Source organism: Pituophis catenifer, unplaced genomic scaffold (genome assembly GCF_029215685.1).
Source record: "Pituophis catenifer annectens isolate HBS135680 unplaced genomic scaffold, rPitCat1.0.hap2 SCAF_1, whole genome shotgun sequence".
Lineage (NCBI taxonomy): Eukaryota > Metazoa > Chordata > Lepidosauria > Squamata > Colubridae > Pituophis > Pituophis catenifer.
The window spans coordinates 337,207,520-337,230,617 of NW_027256881.1; the positions used below are offsets into that span (position 1 = coordinate 337,207,520).

At 43.5% G+C, this 23,098-nt stretch overlaps 1 protein-coding gene across 1 annotated transcript in view; it reads right to left on the bottom strand.

Moving 5' to 3' along the window:
• MAU2 (MAU2 sister chromatid cohesion factor) overlaps positions 1–23,098 on the bottom strand; it is a 36,760-nt gene extending 13,662 nt beyond the window's left edge. Inside the window, exons 1-14 of the mRNA XM_070944087.1 lie at positions 22,505–23,098; positions 19,299–19,316; positions 18,792–18,857; positions 17,278–17,373; positions 15,194–15,288; positions 14,717–14,744; positions 12,571–12,726; positions 10,783–10,929; positions 8,890–8,980; positions 7,841–7,944; positions 6,038–6,115; positions 3,589–3,654; positions 2,656–2,739; positions 2,065–2,114 (exon numbers count right to left, since the gene is read on the bottom strand). Of these exons, the coding sequence (XP_070800188.1) occupies positions 2,065–2,114; positions 2,656–2,739; positions 3,589–3,654; positions 6,038–6,115; positions 7,841–7,944; positions 8,890–8,980; positions 10,783–10,929; positions 12,571–12,726; positions 14,717–14,744; positions 15,194–15,288; positions 17,278–17,373; positions 18,792–18,857; positions 19,299–19,316; positions 22,505–23,095 (1,670 nt within the window). The 5' untranslated portion in view covers positions 23,096–23,098. The remainder of the gene's footprint in view (positions 1–2,064; positions 2,115–2,655; positions 2,740–3,588; positions 3,655–6,037; positions 6,116–7,840; positions 7,945–8,889; positions 8,981–10,782; positions 10,930–12,570; positions 12,727–14,716; positions 14,745–15,193; positions 15,289–17,277; positions 17,374–18,791; positions 18,858–19,298; positions 19,317–22,504) is intronic.

A 23,098-nucleotide genomic window follows, 5' to 3' on the forward strand; every position in this document is an offset into this window, starting at 1 on the left:
ACGCAAGATCTTACCCCGTGGGGTCAAAATGATCACAAGAACGGTGAGCAAAAATCCCAGAACCACACGGGGGGACCTAGTGAATGACCTGCAGAGAGCTGGGACCAACGTAACAAAGGGTACTTGCGGGACCGCCTTCTGTGGCCGATAGCCTCCCACCGACCAGTACGCTCCCACAGAGAGGGACTCCTCAGGGTGCTGTCAGCCAGGCAATGTCGGCTGGCGACCCCCAGGGGGAGGACCTTCTCTGTGGCAGAGATGATCCAGAAGAGGATTGGGAGAATGTCATATGGTCAGATGAAACCAAAGTAGAACTGTTTGTTAGAAATACAACTTGTCGTGTTTGGAGGAGAGAGAATGCTGAGTTGCATCCAAAGAACACCATACCTACTGTGAAGCATGGGGGGTGGCAACATCATGCTTTGGGGCTGTTTCTCTGCAAAGGGACCAGGACGACTGATCCGTGTACAGGAAAGAATGAATGGGGCCATGTATCGTGAGATTTTGAGTGCAAACCTCCTTCCATCAGCAAGGGCATTGAAGATGAAACGTGGCTGGGTCTTTCAGCATGACAATGATCCCAAACACACCGCCCAGGCGACGAAGGAGTGGCTTCATAAGAAGCATTTCAAGGTCCTGGAGTGGCCTAGCCAGTCTCCAGATCTCAACCCCATAGAAAACCTTTGGAGGGAGTTGAAAGTCCGTGTTGCCCAGCAACAGCCTCAAAACATCACTGCTCTAGAGGAGATCTGCATGGAGGAATGGGCCAACATACCAGCAACAGTGTGTGCCAACCTTGTGAAGACTTACAGAAAACGTTTGACCTCTGTCATTGCCAACAAAGGATATATAAAAAGTATTGAGATGAACTTTTGATATTGACCAAATACTTATTTTCCACCATAATTTGCAAATAAATTCTTTCCAAATCAGACAATGTGATTGTCTGGATTTGTTTTCTCATTTTGTCTCTCATAGTTGAGGTCTACCTATGATGACAATTACAGGCCTCTCTCATCTTATTAAGTGGGAGAACTTGCACAATTGGTGGCTGACTAAATACTTTTTTGCCCCACTGTAAGTATGGATGGGTTTCAAGGTCTGCAGCCTGATTATGATGTACCGTTTAACATAGACAGCCTCTATGACTTCTCTCTTTATAGAGGAGAGGATTTATAGAGAGAGTAGCAATAGCACTTAAGACTTATATACCGCTTTACAGTGCTTTACAGCCCCTCTCTAAATTGTTTACAATTTAGAGGTAAAGAGGTGTACAGTGTCAGCCTCTTGCCCCCAACAATCTGGGTCATTTTACCCACCTCGGAAGGATGGAAGGCTGAGTCAACCTTGAGTCTGGTGGGATTTGAACTGCCAAATTGCAGGCAGCCGGCAGTCAGCAGAAGTAGCCTGCAGTACTGCACTCTAACCACTGCGCCACCTCGGCTCAGAGTAGAATAATGAACGACCTTCCTGACAAATTATTCATCTCTCTTTTGCTTTAGTGTGCTTTAAAAATCTGAAGCTACCAAGCCCTCAGTTTCAAAGGCCTATTCAGAAAGTCTTCCACCTGGAAGAACTATTGGCAAAAATCTCTCGATTTTAAGTGGACTATGAAGCACCATATTTAAACACAACCTTTCAGACTATGCACTCCATTATTCAGTTTTATTATTTCAGGTTATTCAGGTTTCAATTTTATTCTTTCCTTATTATGCCTTCATACCAGAATGTGCACATCACTTCTGTTCTTTGAAAAGCAGGGTGTAAATGTAATTGATAACTAAATTAAAAAGAAGGGACAGGGATCGAAGTGCAGACTGACAAGGCATACTAAACTGTTTTAAATGTCCACTGGGACTACTCTTAGTTAGTGTTGTTGATCAAATTGCCTATCTAAATTCCTGGCATTTAAAAATGTTGTCATGAAACAGAGTGTTCACCAGAGTCCTACAACAGTTAAAAGCACTGCTGGTGCCAAAGAATCATTTTACAAGCCAACTAATATAATGGCTTTATATGGCTTATATAATATTATATTGTAATGGGAATTACTGATTTACCTACCTCACCGGAAAATTGTGGTCTGGGTTTATCCTTTCCAACAAGCTATAAAGCTGGAGAGGAAGAAGATATGAGGAAGTTAGTTAGTTTTTAAATCATGTTTAGAGTTATACAGGACAAAGGCAGTTTGACCCAGTTTGAGTTTATCATGTGAATATTCTCCAAGGCTTCCTGGGCTTAGAGGTTGTTTGAGGAAGCCCAAAATTCTCTTTCAGATACAGCTCAGAATATTTTTTTATCAAGTGAAAGGATTTCCACATTTACAAACACGCCTGCCTGAACTTCTAATGATTTCACATGATTCCTATTTTATGCAAATAAAATAAAAACATTCTATTCACAACTAAATTCTAAGTATGCTAAATTCTGAGCAGCACTAATGCAAATTTGGAATTGTTCTATGAGTTGTAGTTTAGAAGACGACAAAAGTTTTAGAAAACGTAAAAAAAAAGATGCTGTTTACAGAACACCTTGAAATGACTTTTTAAAAACATGGATAAAATGAACACTTGCTTTCCCTCTGTTGTGCTCTATATGATGCAGCCAACCGTTCGCATTTCATTTAAACCCCAGTACTACAGCTAAGACATTTACCTCTTGATGCCGGTTTCCTTCCCTGATATAGACGCTTGCCAAGTTTGTCACGATAAAAGCCCACAATTCCTGATGGGTGGTGAGCTACAGCACAGAAAAGACACATATAATAATAATAAAAAAAAGTTAAAGCACTTTCCCCTTCTTACAGGAAGTCCTCAACTTACGTCTGGTTGTTTAAAAACCATTTGAAGTGACAACATCCTTGGAAAGGGAGTTTTATAGCCTGTAAAAACACTTCCGGCCATTGTAAAAACATTGTGCTGCCCCCTAATGGTTCACAAGCACATTTTAAGGACTTGGCAACCAGCTTGCATTTATGACCGGTTGCAGCTTCCCAGGTTCACGTGACTGAGATTTGCTATATAGTTCCCCCCCCGACCCCCCCGGTTTCTGGCAAACAATGCCCCGTCAGAATGTATTTGCTTTACAGTTGCAGGATTCAACTTACAACCATGTGATTCGCTTAATGAATGTCATAAAAACAGTTCAGAAATCAGGCCCGGTCACAAGGATGTCTTAATAATAGAAATAGCACTTAGACTTATATACCGCTTCCAAGGGCTTTTACAGCCCTCTGTAAGTGGTTTACCGAGGCAGCGTATTGCCCCCAATAATCTGGGTCCTCATTTTACCCACCTCAGAAGGATGGATTAGTCAACCTTGAGTTTGGTGAGACTTGAACTGGCGAATTGCAGGCAGCTGGCAGGCAGCAGAATTAGCCTGCACAGTACTGTATTCTAACCATTGCGCCACGACCGCACAACAACCGCAATGACTTACAACCAAAATTCCAGTCCCCGTTATGGTCTTAAGCCAAAGGCTGCCGTATGAGCCTTCCGAGTTATTTAATTAATTAAATTATTTGAAGAGGAGCGTTACACTCACAAGGACAAACCAAAAGAAGAAACCCTATACTGAGCGCCATCTTACCCGAAGTGCTGTGGTAAACTGTGCTTCTGCGTTGTCCATGCAGTTCACAGAAATGCAATACAGCCCCTTCAAAGGAAAACAGCAGGGAAAGTTCAAGGAAAGGTACTTTGGTTTTTAGGAATGAAGACTCGGTGGAGTAAGTTGTACAACAGTGCATGTAGTGTAGATCTATGTTCCCAGTGTAGATCTATGTTCCCAGTGTAGATCTATGTTCCCAGTGTAGATCTATGTTCACGTTCGATTTGCTTTAGTAGCTATGAATCTAACTTCTCTTCCCACCTGAGAATGCAGCAGGAATTCCAGAAGACAAATACAGGGAGCCCTTGATTTACAACAGTTCGTTTAGCGACTGTTCGAAGTTACAACAGCACTGAAGAAAGAGACTTGAGACCATTTTTCACACAACTGTATTAGTATCCACATGGTCATCTGATCAAAATTCAGACACTTGGCAACTGACTCAGGTCGCAGTGTCCCGTGTGCAGTGTGATCACCTTTTGTGGCCTCCTGACAAGCAAAGTCGATAGGGGAAAGTCAGATTCACTTAACCGCGTAAGAACCGGAAGCGATTCACTTAACAATTGTGTCAGGAAAAGTTGTAAAATGAGGCAAAACTCACTTAACGAATGTCTCACTTAGCAACAGAAATGTTGGGCTTAATTGTAGTCATAAGTAGAGGGCTACCTGTAAACATATTCCTTCTCTTTGTAACATGGCATGAAGCTTTGGAATGATTTTGCCCTGGGTTTTTTTCCCCCCCACACAAATAATTAATTTAAATCCTTCTGTTGTCAGTCTTGCTCCCCAATAGAGTCAATCGCAGCAATTCATATTCTGCTTCTGCTTCTTTCCATTAGCTTCAATGAACATTCCTGATATTAGATCCAAATTTTCCTATTCCTGGCCTTTAAACATATCCTCAACTTGATCTCAAGGTTATCTACTTGTCTTGAGGGAAAACTCAAGCATTTTAGCAATAGAAATGTTGCTTTTGTGTTTATACACGGCACAGATAACTGGGGGAAACATCAATCCCTGCTGATGAGGATTAAGGAGGATTTATTCAAGGCCACAGTCATCTATAGATCAGGGGTGGGGAACCATGGCCCTTTTATGACTGGTGGACTTCAACTCCCAGAATTCCTGAGCCAACTGACTCAGGAATTCTGGGAGTTGAAGTCCACCAGTCAGGGCCGGATTTAGATGAAAAGAGGCCCTAGGCTATTCCACTTATGAGGCCCTTTCACCTATAGTGAAACTGTAATTTTAATTTTGCTAACAATTTGAATGTAGGCCCCTCTTGATCTTGAGGCCCTAGGCTGAAGCCTAGTTAGCCTATAGGAAAATCCGGCCCTGCCACCAGTCATAAAAGGGCCATGGTTCCCCATCCCGATCTATAGGAACTGAAAGAATTTCAACAAATTCACAGCAAGGCCAAGCCCTTAGAAAATGGGAGGAATAGCCAAGTTAGACAGCTCTTCCTCCTCTGTTTGTGCAGGGGCAACTGAATTATACAGGTAGCCTTTGACTTACAAGCATTTGTTTAGTGACTGTTCAAAGTTACAATGGCACTGAACAAAGTGACTTACAACCTATCTGTCAACTCGCAAAGCATTCCTGACCTGCTCTCAAGTTGTCATAGGCAGGGGGATGGGGAATCAAGCTTTGCAGCTGCATCAAACAACTTGCATTTCAGTCAAAACAAAGCACATTCCAGCCAGCAACGTCAAGGTCATCTCCAGGGAGACCCATAGTGACCGGAGGGAGTGATTTCTACAACCTGCAAAATTGCTTCTTTGGGGAATGTGACTGATGACACACCTTGGGGGAAGAGGGAAACAGGGTCAGAGCCAAGGCGAGAATTAAGTGAGGTCAGAGTTGGTTTCACTTGCTGACATGAAGCTCCTAATAAATAACTAGATTTCTTTTGAAGCTTGGCTTGAGGCTCATGATTTAATTAGGGCATCGGTCGGAACCCTGATACTATCATCACACATACGACCGTCACAGCATCCCGTGGTCACATGGTCAAAATTCAGGCACTTGGCAATCGACATGTATTTACAACGCTGCAACATTCTGGGATCATGTGATTGCCATTTGGGATCTTTTGACGAGCAAAGCCAATGAGGGAAGCTGCATTTGCTTAACGATGGCATGATTCACTTAACTGCAGGGATTTGCTTAAAGACCATGGCCAAAAAAAAAAAAGGCTGTAAAATGGGGTGCGACTCACTTAACAGTTGCCTTGCTTAGCAATGGAAATTCTGGTCCCAGTTGTGACTGTATGTCAAGGACTACCTGTACTTGTTACTAAAGCCTTGTGGGGCTCCATTTATTTGAAAACTGGCAGCTTTTCAATGAATGGAACTCAAGTTTCCTACACTGAATAAAATACTGAATAAAAATCTAGATTTACATGCATCGGGAACTGGGAAGTTATACTCACCAGAAGAGCATGTAGCTGGGCAGCATGATTAGAAAAGAGCCTGGGAGACTGCTGACAGAGCTGGCATACCTGTGAAATCTTGGTGTAAACAGAAGAGAGAACATGACTTAGGTGATTCACGACGATTCTTCTGACTAACCCAGCCTAGACGGGTTCACTTCCTTTCTTTGCCTTCCTCTTTTCTGACACAACCGCTGATTCCAGTTGCACTTTTGGGATTGCTTAATTATTTTGTAAAATCACTTTTCTGTTGCTGTAACACCCTCCTTCTCTAGTATAAAAAATAGCAGATAAAGCTTCACTGGGAGACTTTGGCCGGCTTTCATTTTATTTCACCATGCTTTTCAAATAATCTGCGATGCTGGAAATGCATGACTCTTGGCTGCCCTCAGAATAACAAGAGTTGGAAGGGACCTTGAAGATCTTCTAGACCAACCCTCTGCTCAGGCAGGAAATCCTATACCATTTCAGACAAATGGCTGTCCAATCTCTTTTTAATAACTTCCAGTATTGGAGCATTCACAATTTCTGGAAGCAAGTCGGTCCACTAGTTAATTGTTCTCACTGTCAGGAAATTTCTCCTTAGTTCTAGGTTGTTTCTCTCCTTGATTAGTTTCCATCCATTGCTTCTTGTTCTGCCTTCAGGTGCTTTGGAGAATAGCTTGATTCCCTCTTCTTTGTGGCAGCCCCTGAGATATTGGAACACTGCTATCATGTCACTTCTAGTCCTGATAGCAGCCTTCCAATATTTGAGGGGCTGCCACAAAGAAGAGGGGGGTCAACCTATTCTCCAAAGCACCTGAAGGCAGGATAAGAAACAACGGATGGAAAGTAATCAAGGAGAGAACCAATCTGGAACTAAGGGGAAATTTCCTGAGAGTTAGAACAATTGTGGCAATGACATTCCAAGATCTTCCAAGACTATCTTCTTTTCAACAACCACAAAGAGTGGTGAGCTCAGTTGAACCTCCATACATCTTTTCCCACCACCATCACCACCACCCGCAGTTCCAAAGGACACCGAATGCCCTAAAGCAGTGGTCACCAACTGGTGGTCCGTGAGAAAATTTTGGTGGTCCGCAGAAAAATTATTTGCACTTTTTATATTGCACTAAATCAGGGGTCCTCAAACTATGGCCCCTGGGACAGACACGTGCAATGTGTGTTGCTGCAGAGTCTCCCCCTTTGGGGTCTTTTTGTGTGGGGCAGAGGGAGGCAGAAATTCCAACTTGGGGTCTGCTTCAGTCGCCTGGTGCGGGGCTTTGGCCGAAAGCTGGAGGGAAGCGTCACTGGTGGCGAAGAGCCGGAGGACCTCGTTCCAGTGGGACTGCATCATGGCCTGGAACTGGCTGACCATCTCAGCACACTGAGCCTCCAGGTGCCTGTACCTGGTCTTGCACTCTTGCAGGTCTTCCCTCTGCTTGGAAAGCCTATGCTCATAGTCCTCAGTGAGGTGCTTCTGCTGAGCCTCCTTCTCAGTCAGAGGAGTGGCTGGGAGGGGAGGGGTGAGTAGAGGCTGGGGAGGCACCCCTCGACGTGAGTGACATTGAGTTGGCCATGCCCACCCAGTCACATGACCACCTAGCCACACCCACAAAGCTAGTCATTAGGCCGATCATATTAGTAGTCCGTGAGATTTAAAATTATGAATTTAGTGGTCCCTGAGGTCCGAAAGGTTGGTGACCTCTGCCCTAAAGCAGTGCTTCTCAACCATGGCTGGCTGGGGAATTCTGGGAGTTGAAGTCCACAGGCCTTAAAATGGCCAAGGCTGAGAAACCCCGCCCCTAAAACAATTTTCTTTACCTCTTGCAGGGCTGTAGCTTTGTGTCCTGTGACCAGCCGGCACATGATGATATGTTCCAACAAGATGACTTGGAAAGATGATAAGATAGGGCTGCAATCAAGCACTGGAAGGAAAGAAATGATGCAGTTTAGGGAAAAAATAGAAAAGGAACAGCTCTTCATTTGGTGGAATGGCCATGCTGAATGTCCTCAACTTAAGACCAGTTGCTTAACGACTGTTCCAAGTTATGATGGACCCCCCTCAAAAAGTACTTACAACCTGGTTCTGAAGTTCTGACATCCAATCCCCCCCCCCCTCACACACACACACACACACACACAATTATGTGACCAATTTTGGGTACTCGGCAACTGGCCTAAATTTGTGGCCATTTGCAGTATCCCGTGGTCGCGTGACCGCTATTTATGACTTTTTTAAAACCCCAAAAACAGCCCTTTTACTTCTGGTGTTTGCTTAAGAAGCACCACAAAAAGGGTTGTAAAATCAGGTCGGTGAATATGATGACCCGCTTAATGACTGTTGTGACTTACGACCATAATGGGCAGTCTCCATTATGCTTGTTAAGTCAAGAACTACCTTTAATTGTTTTTCTAAAGCAGGGAGTAATATTTTAGGTTATAAAAGCAACTGCTCAAAAATCTTGGGAGACATGAGGCATTTTGCTAAAGCTCAGGCTGGCAAAAACACCCTCTATCCTATTCTTTCCTCAGTGCGGAGAAAAGAAATATGCCAAAAAATTCCCATCATAAGAATCGGGCGATTCTTTCCGGTACTGCTAAATTGAAATGCAAAGTGATATTGGTTCCTTTCCTTAAGTTCAGAAAAGATCTTGGCTGACTATGCAACTCTGAATGAGCCAAAATCAAGAACAGGGTTTTCTGGTGCTGAGGAAGGGACCTATCACTGGCCCTGAAAAAGGACACTGGTGCCCCAAAAAGGCAACAATAAATGAAAAAAGGGAGAATAGAGAGAAATGGAGCATGCAAATTGGGCGTTCAAGAACAGAATCCGTGTGAAGACACACACCAAAGAAGTTTACTCTGCTCACTTTTGAGTTTCTCCAGCTGCATCAGGGCTTTGTCGGTGTATTTCTGGGCCTTCTCCAAATATCCAGCCTGCATCGAATGCATCACAGTCACCTGGCAAAAAAAGAAAGAAAGAAACCATACCGCATTTGTTTGGCAGATCATTTTGCAACTCTGAAACAAATTGCTTCAATGTTCTCCCTGCTGCAAATTAACATGACTCGTTTTACATGAAATACAAAGACAGGACACAGTTCTAAATGAGAAAACATGCAGGTAGCAACACTGTGAACGCCCATGCTGACACGCCACCTGTGCAATTAAAACAGGCACGTTCATCTCCCTCACAACAGGGCACGCGGCACTGCCAAATTGCCCTCGTTGAGAAAGCCTTCCCACCAATGATGCAATTAATGTACACAAAAAAAAAAAAAAAAAAACAGAAAGTCTATGCCTTTAGTTTCTAATATTGCAGGATGCCTTTTGTTAAGAAAACAAAACAAAACTTTTATCGAATTTCAAAAGAACAATAGGAGGAGGAAGAGATGGTTTAAATGGTTTAAAAAGGAAAAAAAAGAGGAAAGCAGGAAAAACACAGAATTGGATGGTGCAGAGAGAAAACCAAAAATTATTTCCAACTCTCTAATACAGATACAAGCATAAAATACAAGTAGATTAAACCACATCACAAAATATTTCTGTGGTTAAAAACAGTTCTACTCATCAAATCCCAAGGTTATATTTTCTTTTCTTTCAGTTTCTTTCAGTTTCTCTGCTTAAATCTGAAATTTGTTTCCAAACCACTATTTCAGAATTCCTGACACCTAAAGGTTAGACCAGAGGTCTTCAAACTTGGCAGCTTTAAGACTTGTGGACTTCAACTCCCAGAATTCTCTAGCCAGCTTTGCTGGAGAATTCTGCAAATTCTGCAAAGCTGGCTGGAGAATTCTGGGAGTTGAAGTCCACAAGTCTTAAAGCTGCCAAGTTTGAAGACCTCTGGGTTAGACCATTAGATCATCTAGCCCAGAGGTGTCCAATCTTGGCAACTTTAAGACTTATGAACTTCAACTCCCAGAATACTGGCTGGCTGGGGAATTCTGGGATTTGCAGTCCTCAAATTTTAAAGTTGCCACAGTTAGACACCCCCAATCAAGCCAATGCTGACAATACCCGATTATAACAACTCCCCAAAGTCTCCAGAAGAAAAACCCCTCTGTTACTAGACATTCTGCTATCTGAAAGTCCAGGGACAAAACTGGGACATTTCTGCAAGCAAAGAAAGGACTCCATCAATGAGCTATGATGCTGTCGGGAAACCTTGCCATCTTCTGAGCCCATTCAGCTCAGTATTGTCTATTAACATGAATGGTGGCTTTCCAAAGCCACATATGGAGGTCTTTCTTACCACCTGCTGCCTAGAAATATTGGTAATTAAACAAGGCATCGGTTCTTTGGAATATATTGTAAACAAAAACAAAAATCACCCAGAGGCAATTTAAAGGAAAGCCAGTAATGCATCCCCACCCTGCTAGCTACTGCAATTATAAATTGGGATACTAGGAGCACTGTGGCTCACACGGTTAGGACACTGGGTTGGAAGCTAGCAGGCCTGGTGTTTGAGACCCAAGTGCTGCTGTGGGGCAGGGTGAGTTCCCGTCCTTTGCTCCAGCTCCTGCTGCGGACATGAATGAAGCCCCCTAAGTGGGTGTCTCCTGGGCAACGGTAATATCACCGACTCATCCTTTCAACCCAAAAAGGATATTGCCATGATGATGTTAAAGGAGAAATAGAGAGCACCTTCTTTATGTGCAAAAGACTACTTCCTGGGCCCCTGATCCTAGAAAGCCCCTGTTGGAAGGATCCCTGAAGCCAAGTTTGTACAACTTATTTTGGCAACATCGGATGCAGCATCTCACCAGGTAAACCAGCACACACATGTGCTCCTTGGGCAGCCAATGGAAGAGGTCTGCAGGGTTGCTGGGAAGGATCTCATCGTCATGAAGGGTTGAGATGGTCTGGATGCACTGCTGCAGCTGCTTTAGACATGGCTTGACACTCTTCACCTGAGGAAAGGAGAAGCTGCCTCAACAAAATCAAACCAAACATGAGACCCAAATCAAAGGCACCCTACATCCAAGGTCAACCACACATTATCTTGATGGCTGTTGTCCTCTTCTCAGTTCATCTTCTGTAAAGATAGAACATTAAAGACCTCTGAAGGTTCTTGTCAAGCTTACATTCATTTTTTTAATCTTCTTCTTTAAGAGAGGAGGTGGCACAGTGGTTAAGAGTGCAGTACTGCAAGCTGCTTCAGCTGACTGCTAGCTGCAGTTCGGCAGTTCAAATCTCACCGGCTCAAGGTTGACTCAGCCTTCCATCCTCCCAAGGTGGGTAAAATGAGGACCCAGATTGTTGGGGACAATAGGCTGACTCTGTAAAACACTTAAGAGAGGGCTGTAAAAGCACTATAAAGCGGTGTATAAGTCTAAGTGCTATTGCTATTGTTCCTTCATATGTTTGCTCTGCCATTCTATTCTAGGGTAGTCCTTGACTTATGAGTTGTCATTTTACAACTGTTCAGAGTTATGACAGCCTCGTAACAGGTACTTTATGGCCCATAAAGTACCTCCAGCCCTTATAAAAGGTGTCCCCGTAGCAATCAAGTGATCACATTTTGAGTGCTTGGCAACCTGCTTACCTTTATGATCGGTTGCAGCATCCTGCGGTCACATGACACTGATTTGCGATTATTATTTTTTTTGCTGGTTTCCAGCAAAAAACACCCACCAGGAATAATGGGTTTACTTAACAACCGTATCTTTCATTTGTTTAGTGACTGCCGTGAAAAAGGTCAAAAATAAAAGAAGGTCCAGTCACACTGGTGCCTCGATTTACAAATTGTAACAAGTGACAATCAGACTTCCAGGCCCGATAATGATTGTGACTCATTTCCTTCATGAGTACAGTGATCACGTTACAACCGCCACAAAAAAAGATCCTAAAGTTGGATTGATCGCATGGGGGGGGGTCCGCTTTATACCTGTCAGCGACTTACTTACTTACTTACTTACTTACTTACTTACTTACTTACTTACTTATTTATTTATTTATTTATTTATCATACTTATATACCGCCCTTCTCCCAAGGACTCGGGGCAGCTCACAGAATTAAAAGGATAAGAACAATGAAATAGCTGCTAAAATAATCAATTAAAATCTCCCAATTAAAATTACCCATCAGATCAGCAAATTTGTTGGAAAAGCCATGTCTTCAGGTCACGGCAGAAAGAGCGGAGGGCAGGGGCTGTCCGAGCCCCGTGGGTAACCCATTCCAGAGGGTCGGTGCGCCCACAGAGAATGCCCTCATCCTGGGCGCCACCAGCCGACATTGTCTGGCCGATGGCACCCGGAGGAGGGCAGTCCTATGTGAGCGCACAGGGCGGTGGGAGGCAGGCAAGAGGTGGTCCTGCAAGTACCTCAGGCCCATGCCACGTAGGGCTCTATAGGTAAGTACCAGCACCTTGAAGCGAATCCGAAGGACCACCGGTAACCAGTGCAGCTCACGCAGGAGAGGTGTAACATGGGAGTAACGGGACATAGGACTGTAAAGGAGAGGCTGTTCAGTTGTAATGGAGCACCTGGTCTTATGTTGTGAGCAACAACATTTTGTCATGCGAGATTACCTGAACTGCTTTTCAACTCACCTGACCAGCATCCAGGTAATGCGTCACCTGCAGTACCAAGAAGAAGACCCGCAATGACTCTTTCTGGATGGGATTCCCTTGCCAGTTCTCAACAATCTGCCCACAAAGCGTCAGCAGCGGGTGCACCTCCTGCAGTTTCCTCTCCATGAGGAGCAGCTGTGTAGAAGGAAGGAAGGAAGAAGAAAAGAAACGACAGAAGTTTCAGAACATACGATAAGTGCCTCTGTTCCAGGTTCAGGCTTCCTTAGTCTTGGATTGATCTCCTCAAATAAAGAAGGAAAACAAAAAAAAGTAGTACGGTAACCCTCGACTTAGGGCCACAGCTGAGCCCAAAATTTCTGTTACTAAGTGAGTTTTGCTCTGTTTTACAACCTTTCTTGCCACATACTTGTTAAGTGAATCATTACAGTTGTTAAGTTAGTAACGTGGTTGTTAAGTGAATCTGGCTTCCCCACTGACTTTGCTCGTCAGAAGGTCACAAAAGTTGATACCAGGACTCCGGGACATTGCAACCGTCATAAATGTGAATCAGTTGCCAAGCTCCTGAATTTTGATCATGTGACCGTGGAGATGCTGCAACAGTTGCCAGTGTGAGGAATGGTCATTAATCACTTTTTTCAGTGCCATTGAATGGTCACTAAGCGAATGGTTGTAAGTTGAGGACTACCTGTACTAAGCGTGGGAAGGAGAGTTATTCCTCAGTTCTGTGATTAACTTTGCTTCTCATCATTTCAAGATAATCCCAAAGAACATACAAAAAATAAGGACATCAAAAATAAAACTAAGGTAGCCCAATTAGAACAGGAATAAGTAAAAATTCAACTACAAGTTCAAAGAAGGTTTTTTCTCTCAGTGGTTCTCCTGTATGTGCGATACCAATTTACATTACAATTTATACCTTCCATGCCAATCGCTTGGAACTGATTTATGCACACAATACTAGGTATTATACACATTTCAGATCTTTAAATGACACTTTCTAATACTGATTCGGTCCTTGGGGACTGTCTCTCTTATTCTCAGGATCGTTTTAAGGTATGAGAAGACAATCTACACATTGCTGTGGCTTCTGGCAATTTCTCTGATTGCGCTGTTAAAAACACACAGCACAGTTGCTCTAAACCAGCAGTGTGATTTCCCATCATTCTGGAGCAAAATGTATATAAACCGTAACTTAAGTCTTCAGGTAGTCTAGAAAATTTTAAAGATGACCCTCCCGCAAAAAAATAATGTAAAAAAAAAAAAAACCCCAAAAATATTTTCAAAATTATAGGCAAGGTGGAGTCCCACACATTTTATCCCATAGTCACTGGTTCTCTGAAGCAATTAAACGCAGCCTCTAGTCACCCCAAAACTGCCCACCCTTTGTTTAACAGATGCAAGCCTAATTAATCCACACAATATATAATTTATTCGCTAAATTAATCTGAGATCGGCTTAGTCCAGCACTATTGGTAAAAATGGCAGCAACAAGCAGAAGTGTAATTATCACCTTCCTAAATCCTAATTTCATGGAATCTTAATTATTCCAATCCAAAAGACAAATTTACTTTTTTATGGTTGCCTCTCTTAAGTCTCTCTATAGCATTTTAAAAGTTTTCAAGAAGTTTCCACGTGGATTTGAATTACACCAAACATTAAAACATAGGTGGGGTAGTCACACATTTGAAATGATGTGTGAGTTAGCAAAATGCTATTGCTCGTTTCAACAGATGTCTATCAATAGTCTAGACCAGGGGTCTCCAACCTTGGCAACTTTAAGCCTGGAGGGCTTCAACTCCTAGAATTCCCCAGCCAGCTTTGCTTTGCTGGCTGGGGGATTCTGGGAGTTGAAGTCCTCCAGGCTTAAAGTTGCCAAGGTTGGAGACCCCTGGTCTAGACCAGTGTTTCTCAACCTCAGCAACTTTAAAATATGTAGATATCAACTTCCAGCATTCCCCAGCCAGCAAACCAACTAGAGGATTCTGGGAGTTGACAAATCCACAAATCTTAAAGTTGTCAAGTTTGAGAAACACTGCTCTACAAGACCAAAATCTATTTATTATTCATTGCTTCTATATCTGAATAAGAAAAACAAACCGAGACTGTAGATTTTAAAGTAATATATAAGTAAAATATTATCTTGTCTAAGCCCCAGTAAACTTACCATGCCTTTGCTTAATAGAAACAGTGCTCTGAAAAAGAAAGGAAAGTTATTAAGATTCCAACACTGTAGAGATATCCCAGAAATACAATGTATTCTCACTCTAACCCTAAAACTGCATCAAAAATATTTCAGAAAAAAATGAAACTGTAACTTTTTATGATTAGTTTGTTGTTGTTATAGAAATGGCTAAGTTTCTGATTATATGAAACTGAAAAGTTGAGACTGTAACTTTACTTTGCAAGTAAAGTAAAAAAAAAAAAAGGTGGAGGTCACTGCTTTTTTTCTTTTCCCTTTCCTTCACAGCTTTTCCCCCTTTTTTCTTTTCCCCCTTTTTTCTATTGTCTTTACTTTCATTTGTATTTTTACATTAAGACAGACTTCAATAAAATCTTTTAAAAATATTGCAATCTGCAAGAGAGAACAGAACATATTTCGTAGTCTGTTCATTTTCTCCCTGTGAATCAAAAAGTCACCCACCTTGTATATTCTGATCCTACCACTCGAGCATATTCTGCTCCAACTCCCAAAAGGTCGCAGGCGGAGACCAAATCTTTTTCAAGCGTATGAAGTTGCTAATGAGGAATACACAGAGGAACACACGTAAGCTTGAAACAGCTCTGAAACAGTCCAGACAGCCATTTATTTTGATTCTGAGAATCAGCTGGGCTACTGATTACGGCACCAGGTTAGAAACTAGGAGACGATGCATTCAAAGCCAGCTGCGTGACCTTGGCCCAGTCACTCTCTCTCAATCCAACTCACCACCCCATAGGATTGTCTATGGTGATTCTCAGTCATCCAGGTCATGGTTGTCCCAAAGGGGCTTTCTTCAAAAAGCAACTGGATTTCCTTTTGTTTTTCCTTAGAGACATTTTTCTTCTCATCCAAGAAATGAAGAAGCTTCTTGGGTGAGAAGAGAAATGTCTTCAAGGAAAAACAAAGAAAGTCCAGTTGCTTTTTGGAAAAAAACACCTTTGGGACACTCCATAGGACTGTTGTGAAGAAAATGGGAGAAGGAAGGTGTACTGGATATGTTCACTGCCTTTATTTTCCATTTTCAAACAAGACTTTCCAAGCTCAAATTTTTTTAAGGTTCTGCAAACCTTTAAGGTGATACTGATGCCACAAACCCATTTATTTTCCGTTAAGTATTGGTACCACACAAAGCAAAAAGTCACTAATGTAACTGACCTCTTCAAGAATGCCCCACTTACATTTTTCTCGTAGAACAAAGTCTGTAAGGTGGGAGGATGTTAAGACAGGCAGCACTGTAATAAAACTTCCTCCCCTTTTGTCTGTGTGCTGACATGACGTACTTGGACAAACGGGTTGGGAGTTTAGTTGCAACGCTGCAACCATGATTTTGTTTCTTTTGACCCACTGTAAGGGTGCCATTACTGCTTCAATACTTAGAACTGAGCTTATGAACCACCACTCATCCACTCACTTATAAAACTTTGTACCAAAGGACAAGTGCCCCAGTTACAAAACTCTTTCTAAGGATAAATTCAGGTCTCTGTGTTATCTTCTTTCCGAAGTTAAAAGAAGATGTGGCTAGGCATTTGTGGAATAGCTACTTCAGGAACAAACTCTCTTTTAAATTCTCTTTTGCTGCTTTTTTCCCCTCCATTCTATTCATAATCCTGCCACTGAATCTTGTTTCACTTTTTGTATTTATTATTTTTAAACAGTGCTGGATTTTTGCGCCTTTCTTGAAGGCTTTATTACTTTATTACAAACAACTTTGGGCTCCCCTGGAAGGAGGAATGCTACAGAAATAAAATCAATAATAGTAATTTACACAGCTGAGCACAGTCCTGCTTGCTTTATCTCCTGCTGTTCAATGGGCAGATACTCGAGGTTGTTTTGTCTCTTCCACAAGGACACTCTGACTCAGTGATAACTTCAACCCTGCAGCTTTTAATGCAGCAGAATTCTCTCTTATGTGTTTCCCTCTCAGATGTAAGTTCTGTAGAATCTTCCCAAACTCTACGCTTTCTTTTATACAGGTAGTCCTCACTTAACAACTATTGGTTCAGCGACCATTCGAAGTTACTACAGGACTGAACAAATGGTAGTTACATCCAGTCCTCAAAGTTACAGCCACTGCAGCGTCTGCACGGTCCGATCATCAAAATTTGGATGACTGGCAAATCTGTCCAGATTTTCAACCACAGAATTAACCAGCGGTTCCCGTGGCAGGGTGCATCTCATCACCCACAGGAAAAAGAAGGTAATGAAGGTCAGCAGTGGGGGACAACAGGTGTGTATGTGTGCATGGCAATGGACAGCAGGATGGCCAAAAAAGCAGTGATGGGGAAAGATAAGTGAGTGAGGGGAGTTGAAGCAGGGGCCAGCACAGCAGGGCAGAAGTGCGAGGTCCTCACCCAGAGACTGCAACCCAGGACTACCATTAACTGCTGTCGCTAAATAGTGGAATCGCACGATGTTTCACCTAATAACCACTTCATTTAGTGATGGAAATTCAAGTTCCAAGTAGATTTGTTAAGCGAGGTCTAACTATAATTTAAACCATTTGAGAATAGTGAAACTGAGCTTACCGCAAGCTGAAAAAGAAGGCGACAGTGCCAGTAAGGAGTCTGTTGTGAAATCTGGATGGCTTTACGCAGCAGTGGCTTTGCTGTGTCAACAGAATTCTGAAAAGCACAGACAATAAAAATCAAATTATCATACAGAGATGGAGGAGGAGGGCTCAAACACAAAATCAATTGGGAAAAAGTCACGCTTCGTAAAGCAAGTGGAATACCATTCTATTAATTGGAGCGTGCACAATTTTGCAGAAATGACACATCACTTTTTCCAAAAACACATTTTAGCAAATATATTTGTGAAAAAGCTGTGTGAAGAGGTACAAAGATCAGGAGCAAAGCCAGCAAAAGGATTCGGTCCATGTTAACTACAGTTAAATGCATTCCAGACAGATCCACTGGGCAGACCTCAGACCTTTCTAGAGGACAATTAAAATAGATGACTGGAAACGCTATGAGAGATATTGTTCTGACCTAGGCTTCCCCAGCAGCACAAAGCTGAGTCCTTGTCCTGATAAACCCCAGTCTTTCAAGATAGTTCACAATTACCGACCTTTATCAGGCTTGGACAGTGGCCAGACCGATATCATTCAGACGCCGCAATACTTGGCAAGAATGCAGTAATGAACTAATTGTCTCCTGCAAACTCCACTCCCCTTTCGCTCCTCTTTTATTCCCTCTGGGAGGGGCCATTCATCATCCACCTGTGGCCTTACTCCCAAGTTGACCCTTGTTCTTTAGTTGTTCCCTTCATCTGGCAACTCTGTGCATGCGCACACTGGGAACAGGCTCCAGCTGTTCGCCTGCCTCACTGATGTCTGACTCCGAAGGCTGCCGTTAACTGGCATACAGCCCTGGCCCCCTCTCTGCCTCTGACGCAGAGCACTTGTCAGAGCCTTCCCCAGACTCCAGGACTGACCCATATTCCTCCCCAACCTCCTCACTGTCCGAATCTGCTGCCAGATCCACTGGCAGGCCACAACAGATATTCTGCATTCACCCAAAATGACATCTGCTTCTGAACACCTAACACCCAGAAGCTCCCCAAAAGGGGCACCAAGATGCTAACTCTACTTGTTAGGAGTTAGGAGCCTGGTGGGACAGTGGTTAGAATGCAGTTTTGCAGGCTAACTCTGCCCCTAGTCAGGAGTTTGATCCTGATGTGCTCAAGCCTTCCATCCTTCTGAGGTTGGTAAAATGAGGACTTCGATTGTTGTGGGCAATATGCTGACATTGTAAATCACCCAGAGAGTGCTGTAAAAGCACTATAAGGATGGTACATAAATTGCTGTTGCTATTGATTGCATCATCTTAAATATCAAAATAACAAAACATAATCAAACTGAACAAACGCTCAGTTCCTTTTAATGGAAGTGCTATTGACATGCAAATAAGTCAGGTAACAAAGATGAATAGTGTCTTAGCTCTTTTCTATGTTGTATGGAAGAAAGTCATATATCTTTTGTGTATCAAACCCATTAAATATTAGCATTTAAAGAACTGCATAGGAAAGATACTCTTCTTACCTCTTGACAGTACAACTCTGACAGGAGGCTGGCAGCTTCAAATTTGACATCCTCAAACTGCGGAATCTGGTAGTGTCCAAGTTAAGCTAATAATACTTTCTGTTAAAAGTTAAAACAATAGACATTTTTAGTCGGAAAAGATCCAATGCTGTTTAATGTAGGATATGGCAAGCACTGAAACTATACTCTCTATAACTTCTCAGTGCTCCCGTCTGTAATGTATTTAATTGACCACCCCCTTTCCGGCCTGCTTGAATAATTTCAGCAAAGTTAGGCCCCAATATTTTAAAATCAGGGGTCCTCAACCCCTGGGCCTCAGCCCACTACAGGCCTCGAGCCCTTCAGAACCAGGCTGCGGAAGTGATGGGCGAACACCTCTGTGCGCATCTCCACTTGCACGAGTGGTGGGAAATCAGGCCAAGTTTGGTGTTAACTTTCAAAACAACCTACAGAAATTTAATTGAGAATTGATAATTCCAGTTTTCATGAGATCAGAAAAAAGGATACTTGTTGTGATATCAGCCACTGTAAAAAGAAGAGAGAGAAAAAATTAGCAATTCCTGAAATCCCCTCCCTGTGGAATTTATAGCAATCTCTAAAGGGAACAGTTAATGATGCATTTCTGAAACGCAGCAAATGAACAAATAATTTCTATTATGGTTTATAGCCAATCAAGACACAGTGAAATGTCAGCACTGCACTGTCCTTGCCCTTCCTGCCAAACTGAACTCTTCCTGTAGACTCAAAACTTAGAAAAGACTATTTTTGTTTATCCAGACTTTACCCTCACAATCCTCTTGAAATGCTTATTCTTTTATTCCTTTAAATAGTCACTTTTCAGTTTTCCTGTACCTCCTGAAGTTCACTCTTAAAATGTTGTATCTGTTTAAGGGGCCATAAACTCAGTGGAAGCCCCAATATTCAAATTCTGGAAGCTCCCAAGTTGGATGGACAGGCTTGACTGAGAAATATCATTGCTAATCAGTGTAAACTATGAATGGGAAATTAGCTGGCAGGTCGATACACATGTATTCATCTGGATTTTCGCCTTATTTTCTCTTTTCCACCTGATTGCTGGGAAACAACTAAGAGACTGGAAGGTGGGAATATTGCTACAAACTGCTCTTGGAGGAGAGGCTATCAGCTTTCACTGATATTTCTGAGACCGTGAACACTGATTCTGCCCACTGCTGGCACATGCCACCTTGGGTGATTATCCACAAGGAAAGGCATCCCAAAGGGATCCTTTTCCAATGTTAGTTTACAATGCAAGACGAAGGTCTGATTTCATTGCAGGCAGTCCTCGACTTATGACCACAATTGAGCCCAACATTTCGGTTAAGTGAGACATTTGTTAATTGAGTTTTGTCCCATTTTATGACCTTTCTTGCTATAGTTATTAAGTGAATCAGTTGATAAGTTGGTAACATGGTTAAGTGAATCTGGCTTCCCCATTGATTTTCCTTGTCAAGAGGTCGCAAAATCATCTTGGGACACAGCAACAGTCGTAAGTATGTGTCAGTTGCCAAGCATTTGAATTTCGATCACATGATCATGGAGGATGCTACAAAAGTCATGTGAAAAATGGTCACTAGTCACTTTTTTCAATGCCATTGTAACTTTGAACGGTCACTAAATGAACTGTTGTAAGTCAAGGACTACCTGTATAAACAAAGTTCCTGTGTTCCTACTTATTTTCCCTCTTTTATTCCTAGCAAAGATGTTTTCTTTTTCTGTTCAACTCCACTCTTATCTTATTTCAAATGTCAGGATTTAAGAGCTGTGCATTCTCCTCCACCAGACTTTTTGGAGAAGCTCCTCCCTTCTTTGCTAATACCTAGAAATAATTTATTTTAGCTATAAACTCTTTTTTTGTTTATTGTACAACTGCCTTAAAAATCTATCGAGTTATGTAGAGTAAAAAATGAAAAAAAAATGATGTACCTCAAACTCATTCATTTATAACAATGTAGCAGTATGTGACACAATAGAGAGAACTGTACATTCGTGCTTAGGCTTCTGCAAGTTTATGTGCAAAAGCAGGAAACACTAAGCCAGATTCCTTTTGAACTATCTTGCCCAACCTGATATCTTCCAGATGTGCTGGTTTACAGTCAACATCACTCCCAATTAAAATATGTCACTTTTGTTACTTGAATTCTCAAAGCCTCTTAATAGCTCAAACGCAGCACCAGGAAAAGTTTAGGAGTAACATCTACAACAGTAACATAGTTGTCCTTCTATGGACAAGGAGGAGAAAGGAGTGCTAAATATACAACCTTGCACTCCTGATCAAAAAGCAAGATAAAAATCTAATGAGAAAAGAAATATTTTTAAAGTCAGGGGCAGGGATGAAAAGCAAAACAGAATCAAAACACGAATGGAGCTAGTATTTTCATCTGCAGGCTGGAAGACCCAGATGAAGAGGATAAAAAATGCTACAATGGGCACCCAATGAGCTTCAGGAGAAACTACTGCAGACTGCGGGGCCACCACTGAGAAGGCCCAGCACGTCTGGACAGCAGCAGTTTCGACTCTAAGAATGGCTTGTACAGTTAGAACAGACCTTGGAGGTCTTCTAGTCCAATCCCTACTCAGGCAGGAGACCCTATATCATTTTAAGACATTTAAGTGGATGTCCAGTCTCTTCTTAAAAACCTCCATTGATGGACCACCCACAATGTCTGAAGGCAAGTCATTCCACCGATTAATAGTTCTGTCAGGAAACTGGCACAAGTCTGTCTACCTGGGTATACAAAGAAGTCCTCGACTTAACAACACTGTTCGAAGTTACAACATTCAAAGGTACAATCTTCGACCGTGAGGTGCTTCTGTGACTAATGGCCATTATTCACCCTTACGACCACTGCAGCATCTCCATGGACACGCGATCAAAATTCAGGCGCTTGGCCACCAACTCATATTGATGACCCTTGCATGATCCAACTTTTGCGACCTTCCGGTGAGCAAAGTCAATGGGGGAAGCCAGATTCACTTAACAACAACACCCCCCCTCCCGTTTATTAAATTGACAAATGAAGTGGTTCACTTAACAAAACGTGGCAAGAAGGGTTGGTAAAACGGGGCCAAAACTCACTTAACACACATCTCGCTTAGCAACCGAAATTTGGGGGGAGGCGCCACTTGTAAAATACCTGTGTTTATAGAATGTTTATAGAATATCAGAGTTGGAAGGGACCTTGGAGGTCTTCTAGTCCAACCCCCTGCCCAGGCAGGAAACCCTACACCACTTCAGACAAATGGTTAGCCAACATCTTCTTAAAAACTTCCAGTGTTGGAGCATTCACAACTTCTGGAAGCAAGTCGTTCCACTGATTCATTGTTCTAACTGTCAGGAAATTTTCTCTTTAGTTCTGGGTTGCTTCTCTCCTTGATTAGTTTCCACCCATTGCTTCTTGTCCTGCCCTCAGGTACTTTGGAGTATAGCTTGACTGCCTCTTCTTTGTGGCAGCCCCTGAGATATTGGAACACTGCTTTCATGTCACCCCTAGTCCTTCTTTCCATTAAACTAGCCATACCCAGTTCCTGCAACTGTTCTTCATATGTTTTAGAAAGTTTTTCCCTGTCTGGGGCCACACATCCAAGGCACCACGTGTACACAAGCAGGGAGGTCCTCCTTCCTTCCCTCCCTCCCTGGGCCAATCTGAGGGGGTCACCCCGCAATCCCTTCCACGTCACCCCCGGGGACGCACCGCTTTCTCGAGGTGCCCGCGGGCCTGCTCTCCGTTGCGCGTGTGGTGGTAGAGGACGGAGCCGAGCTGGAGGTGGGTGCGGGCTTCGACCCGAGCGGGGGGCTTGCGGGGCAAGACGGCCTGGAGGCAGTGGACGCAGAGCCGCACCTTGGGCGGGCTAGAGGTGCGGAAGTGCTCGGCCAAGCCCAGCAGCGCCACGTACCACGACTCGGAGGCCCCCGAAGACACCGGAGCGCCGCCGGCCCCGGACGCGGAGGACGCCGACGACGAGGAACCGGCGGAGCCTCCTCCTCCTCCTCCTCCTGCTGCCGTGGCCTCAACCCCGCCGGAGACCGCCGCCCCCGAGCCGGGCCCGGCGCTCCCTCCCACCGCGGGCTGAGGCGGTCCTGCTACGGACGAGGCGGCTGAAGCTGCCGCCGCCGCCGCCGCCGCCGCTGCTGCTCCCCCGGCTACGGAGGACGACGAAGGGGTGGAGGAAGAGGCCGGAGCCGTCGTGGTGGTGGCAGCAGCGGTGGAGGAGGAGGAAGCCTGCGCTCCGCCCCCGTTGCCCGCCGTCTCCGTCGAGCCGCCCGACGCCCCGACGGCGGCCATCTT